Below are 6,614 nucleotides of genomic sequence, written 5' to 3'. Positions count from 1 at the left end.
GGAACCCTTGTGCGGCGGAGAGCTATATAAGTCTTCAGCCGAATACAGTCGAGCTGAGGACCTCGGCAGCCAAACTCTCGATTCAAAGTGAAAAAAATAACCAAGTCGAACATAAAATGAACCTTAAATATTCAATGCATGACCCTGCCTCGTGGCATAGCCTCCGCCCTTGATCTGAATGGGTTTTCCTTCACCGTCTGATCGGTGAGAAGGATCCGGAAGGGTTTTAGCGCGAAATGATAAGACCGAGGAGCCAGCCTCGTAACTCTTGTAGTCCGAAATCATGCCACCGCACATGGCAGGACGAAGGTGAGCCGTTGATCGTGCCAGGTGGAAGACCTACAGCGAGCAAGTGCTGTAATTGACAGTACATCACTGTTCTCACATCTCAATAGAGAAACTTAGTCCAATCTCGATGTAAAAGCCATAAAGTTCGTAATTAAGGAGGTGCCAGTCCAGAGTACCCGGGATCTACCGTGGCAGCAAATCCCACGACCCCACACTTTGAAACAAATATATAAGAATACCCTTTTTGATAAACAGATATGGAAGGCGAATATCTATGTGTACATGTAATCCAAATACGATTAATATAGAGAGTCAAATGAGTTATTGGTTGTGATGATTATGATGTGCGTGTTGTATATTAGAATATGTATATGTCAAAACCCGAAAGTTTTTACATGCATGATGTAATATTATTACATAAACATATAGGTCAATTACTTGGAGAATCCCAGTACATGTGGCCTGTTATAATATAAGCTGGTAAATGTGGATTTATTCATGTATAATAAAAAAAAAATTTACCTCTGTGTTAGAGTGTGACATGTTATATATAGATATATAAAGAATTATAAATATTATTTTTTAATATTTATAGATATAAAGAATACCCTTATCTTATTAGTGTGTGTTTCTAATTTGGTGCCTCAAGGAGATTTGGTCAAAACTTAATATGGAGTTTACATGTAACATTTTAAACAACAAAGAAGAATCAATGAAAAATCAATGTAAACAAAGATATAATATGTAGAGTAAATGAAAATAAAAATATTTTGAATATTGAAACATTTACCTTGCAAAAATAATAAATTTTATATCTATAAAATAATTACTTTCAAAACTAATATTTTGAATATTAAAATTAATTTGAAAATAGTAAATTGTTGAGTACTATTGATGATTCTACTTTAATATTTTGCAAGCGACTTTACCTTCTTCTGGACCTATATTACTCTGGATCAAAACTAACTGGTTCTGCAAGTCGAGAGTTTGACATTCCTCCATACTCGGAACCATCCAGACCAAAACACCTTTGATATAGTATACCCTAAATTAGCCGGGCTCTAAGAGAAGCAAAATAAAGTTTTTTTTTTGCTTTTGCACCTTAATCAAAGTTGTACGATTTATATTATTGTTTATTATACTAAGCTTTTAACACTTTATAAGTGAAATCACCGCAGACATTGGCCAAGGTTATGGTTGGAGATTGAATTCTTAAAATGTAGAGGGGATGTTAGATTTGCTCCTAGGTTAGTTCATCATGAAGCAAGAGTTAATAGAATGGGTGCTTTGGAAAGGCTGCGACCAACATCATTTGGAGATTGAATTCTTAAATAAAGAGGGGATGTTAGAATTGCTCCTAGGTTAGATCATCAAGAAGGAAGAGTTCAGAGAAAGAGTGCCCTGGAAAGGCCAAGATCAACATCATTTACGCTCTTACGTTTGTATCATTATAAATAGTTTAGATTAAGAAACAAATTGAATAAAGTGTAAATCTTTTCATGTGCAAATAATTTAGTAAGTTATTCACATTTTTACTTTTTTTCACTTTTCATTTACTCTATGGAAAATTCATATACATAAAGGATAAAACTCATGTTCCACTTAAAAAAAAAAAAAAAATTGATTTTTTTATTATCTAAGTTTGAAAGTACTATGAAAGACACCATTAAACATATAATGTATTTATTAATTTATTTTTCTAATTAATCTAATCTTCTAATTTTTAATTATGTGAAATTAAATTTTTTTAATTAAAAATATACATGAACCCAGCAACCTATTTTGACAAATATCTACTATAATTTGACAAGTAACTATTAGTAAATTTGTGAGGTCCACAAATTGTCCTTTTCCCAGTAAACAAGATTACAAACATAGAGATTTGAACACAATCCCACACATATATGAGATTATATATATAAAATATACCAACCTAAAATTTTCCATAGATTTCATGTCAACTCCAACCAAAAAGATCAAAAAGAGGGTTAACAAAACTGACAAACCAACAACTGTGAACCATGCATATTGATGAATTGCATGAACCAACTACCATGAATATTGAATTTTAAAAACCACGTTAACAAATATTCGGAAGCTGGAAACCAACAACCGTGCACATTTTAGAATTGTATGAACCAACAACCATGGGTATTCATTTTCAATATCACTTGGTATTTACAAACTATTCATTATTATCTTTAAATAAAGTAGAAGTCTATAATGCCACTTTTTAGAGTTGACATGACTATATATATGGATGGTTATACATATATGTCTGAGATATTTTGGGGATTTCCGTTAATTGATAGGGCCCTTTTCCGTCGAATGTATAACACACCTTCCTTCTCCTTGACTAGATCTGTAAGTACATTATGCTTTGTTTTTCTTTTACCCGGTTTCAAAATTGGACCTCTTTTCTTACGTTTTCAGTTTTCTGAATTTTGAACCTTTGTTTCTGCTTTTATTTGTAGCTTTTAGGTACAGAAGGATCAACACAATGTGGTCCAGGTAAATAAGCCAAACTACAATAACTTCACAACTAACAATGTAATCCGCAATTAGAGCAATGACAAGGATTTCCCCTTCCTCAATGAGTCGAAACGCTATTACTACATCGATGGCAGGAGCATGTGCTCACTTTCTTTTTACAAAATCCTGCGCCTCCTACAAGACAAATCTATTCGTGGATACTACAAAGACGTCATTACTTAAAAAATAATTACAGATGGCGAAACTTATTTGGCATCGTCACTAGCTGGTGAGACAAGCATCTTCTGCAGGGTATCAGTTAGCCATGGCGGTCTCACATTAGTTTCATCCGAGAGCTATGCAATCACCAACCTGGTTTTGGTATTTCAGAAAGGAGTTGTTTCTTATTTCAGTTTATGGAATTCGACTGTTTATGAAGAAACTAAATGACAACCTTTTCAATTCGAAATCATCTATCTACAGTACACAGAGCCAAATTATAGCATAGTGGATCAAAATTGTATTTTTACCAAACCATGAAGTATTTGATTTTAATGCATTTGAATCATTACAATAAACTAATATGCTGGTTTTTTTTAAGGTAAAATGTATACATTTTAGGGTAGTTTTTCTAGTTTTTTAAAAATGTTTTTTGGTTTTCTATGTGTACATAAGTTGAAAAATGTGTATGCTTTCTCTTTTTTATGAAAAAAATAGGCAACAAGCTAGACAATAAACTTACATGCTTAATTACCTCGATAGGTTTCCCTCCTATTGGAGTTGGGCACTTTAATCATTTTCTTAATTAAAGTTTTTGATAGGATGGCCTAAATTGAAAGATGCCAATATATTCTAGTGGTTGCCACTATATCAATGGATAGAATTCACACCACTAACTTACTTGCATGTCTAAATCACATGTTTAAAGCATACTTAAATTAATTTTTTACAAAGAATGATTAAAAATTTACTGTACCTCTTGTTGATAACCACGTATGTTCATTAGTGAGAAATGTATTTAAAAAAAATATAAAATATTAACCTTAGAAACGTGGATCAAAGAGGAACAACCCACCAACAGTTTTCCTCAACCTTGTGAAACGATTAAAAGTTGAGAGGTACAGCTTATACCTCTTCATATTCTGAAACATAGGTCTATTCAGCGGTTTGCCAAGTGTTTTTTCCATTAATTTAATGATGACCTTACGTGGGTGGTTTAAATGTATCCATTTTCAACCATACCTTTCATTTTGGTTTCAAATGTAACCATGCTCAACCATACCTTTTCCCATTTTGGTTTCAAATGTAGCCATGCTCAACCATACCTTTTCACATTCTCAAACGTACCCATGTTCAACCATTTGCCAACCGTTTTCCGACACCTATAAGGATTACCTGAGTGATTTCCTATGTGTTACTAATTCTCAATTGATTTGATGGTGGTTGCATTACGAATTCAACAATTTATTCTGTTTGTGGTTGTATATGACATCTCATGGATCGTTGAATCCTTGCATCATCCCTGGCTCACTAACGTACCCATGTTCAACCATTTGCCAACCGTTTTCCGACACCTATAAGGATTACCTGAGTGATTTCCTATGTGTTACTAATTCTCAATTGATTTGATGGTGGTTGCATTACGAATTCAACAATTTATTCTGTTTGTGGTTGTATATGACATCTCATGGATCGTTGAATCCTTGCATCATCCCTGGCTCACTAGATATATGGAATCCGTGGAAGAATATGAACTTAGAAAGTATATTATTACTTTGTTGGACGTGGTGCATGCGGATATGGCAGCCTAATGAAAGAGAAGCCCTTCCCATCAAAAGTAGTTGCAGGAAGTCTAGCCCTGTTCGAAGGAGGGAAAGGATGCGGAGCTTGTTATCAGGTATGCTTACATTTATATTGCGTTATTCACTTTTTAAGGCATTCATAAAGTTTGACACATTAAATGTTGTATGTTAACAGGTAAAGTGCACGAAGAATAGTGTGTGCTCCCAGACTACAGTGGCTGTGGTGATTACAGACAAATGTCCTAGTGGAATCTGCTTAGGTACCAGCAAAATACACTTTGATCTAAGTGGTACTTCCTTTAATGACATGGCATATCCTGGTACATCTTCAGATCTTCTTAATGCCAGAATCGTCTCTATTTTATTCCGACGGTACCTATCTACTTCTACTCGGCAATAAAATATATAAGAGGAATTTGCAGAGTTTGAATTCCTTTGACTTGCTTGATAGTGCCTTTATTTCTTGTGTTATGTTACATAGTTTACCTTACGAATATCCGGGGAACAATATTGCATTCCATGTCAACAAAGGTGCCACTGACCTTTGGTTCACCTTCCTTGTTGAGTAAGAAGACGAAGATGGCGATCTTGGAGCAGTTGATCTAAAGCAAGTTTGTTATTATAAATCTCAATCAATTGTCCTCCCCATCGAGAAAATTAATGTACTTATGTGTATAAATCCATAATTGCTAGGCAATTCATGTTTGGATTCTCATGTATGCAGGAAAACTGTGATACATGGAAAGCAATGCAATAGATATGGGGTGCAAATTGGTGTTTGAATAGCGGACCTTTACAAGTTCCATTCTCTATTTGGTTGCAGTCTCTTTCAATTGGAAGAACGCTTACAGAAAATAACATTATTCCACAGAATTGGCAACCCAGTGGTACATACAGATCACTCGTCAACTATGATTAACCATCTCATCCTATGCAGCTTATGGTCCTTAGCATATGTATAAATTTATCATGTGGCAAATACAGATACTAGTGTACTAGGAGTTACAGTTTTATAATATGGTCCTTAGCATATGTACAAATTTGTCATGTGGCTAATACATATGTTAGTGTAGTACAAGTTATAGTTTTGTAATAGTTAATATCCTATATTTTACTCTTGCTATTAGTTAGAAATTGAGCTTTTTCTATTCATGGAGGAAAACTCAAAACTCTTATGTGAAGCCAATTATGGTTTTGTGGTAGGAAGATCCATTTTAATTTCAACTCTATATTCAATTTTAACGACTTTGAATTAACTGTTATGTTCGACTTGATATATCTCTTTGATTTTTTCCTAAATTATGAGATGATTTACATGATAACAAATCCCATTCCATGTTGCTATTTTGCAAATATATGAACACATTGCCTAATCGTGTGCTACTAAGCTCTCGGACTGCTACTGGTTGGGTTGGTAGACATTTTGACTTCAGGTTTTGTGTGTAAATGGTGCATTGCACGTGAGTACATTCTTTTGTTTCTTAATAATCAGTAATATATTCCTTTATTTCCTATTTCCCCAAGGATGTTGATTTTATCCACACTCGTCCAATCTAACCATTTAGGTCGCGTTCGAAAACTAAGTGGTCGCATTTATTTTTCTTACCTTTATATATGCCGCTAATACATTTGTGATATCATCACACAAAATTTTATATACACAATTTATTTCCAAAAATACAATGACGAGCATTTAATAAATATAAAAACACTTTCTGTAACTTTAACAATTGTAATATGTAGCCTAGTTGCTTAGGTACTTCATACATAATTTATTTCAAAAATAAATTATGAGCATTTAATAAATATAAGAACACTATTTGTAACTCTAATAAGGTTACTATATAGAATAGCTCCTTACTACATAATGCTTGAGTTTATAATATTAATCGGTAAGTTTTGATATTGTTCCCTTGGGCTTATAATCCCTTCAGTTTTTAGTATTAATCCTTTGGTTTTATTATTACCTAGTCTGAATTTATAATATCGATCCCTTGGGTTTATTAATCTAAGCATTCATTAATATCGATCTGTGATTTTTATAATCTCTTG

The 6,614-nt window shown here is 33.4% G+C and overlaps 1 protein-coding gene across 1 annotated transcript; it reads left to right on the top strand.

The window, feature by feature from the left end:
- Positions 1-4,570: 4,570 nt before the first annotated feature.
- On the top strand, positions 4,571-5,344 carry LOC149237141 (expansin-B11-like). Its single transcript, XM_089369164.1, has 3 exons — positions 4,571-4,657; positions 4,738-4,934; positions 5,287-5,344. The coding sequence occupies exons 1-3, from the start codon at positions 4,571-4,573 to the stop codon at positions 5,342-5,344; spliced, it is 342 nt and encodes a 113-aa protein (XP_089225290.1).
- Positions 5,345-6,614: the final 1,270 nt, after the last annotated feature.

Source organism: Pinus tabuliformis, chromosome 8, assembly GCF_031772625.1.
Source record: "Pinus tabuliformis cultivar Carrire ecotype Pingquan chromosome 8, CPIR1, whole genome shotgun sequence".
NCBI classification, from domain to species: Eukaryota; Viridiplantae; Streptophyta; class Pinopsida; order Pinales; family Pinaceae; genus Pinus; species Pinus tabuliformis.
This window is presented reverse-complemented; position numbering and strand designations above follow the sequence as displayed.

Coding starts and splice junctions, on each gene's coding strand:
- LOC149237141 (XM_089369164.1), top strand. CDS start 4,571: ATGAAAGAGAAGCCCTTCCCATCAAAAGTAGTTGCAGGAAGTCTAGCC. Junction 4,658..4,737: donor GATGCGGAGCTTGTTATCAG/GTATGCTTACAT, acceptor GTATGTTAACAG/GTAAAGTGCACGAAGAATAG. Junction 4,935..5,286: donor GTCTCTATTTTATTCCGACG/GTACCTATCTAC, acceptor TCATGTATGCAG/GAAAACTGTGATACATGGAA.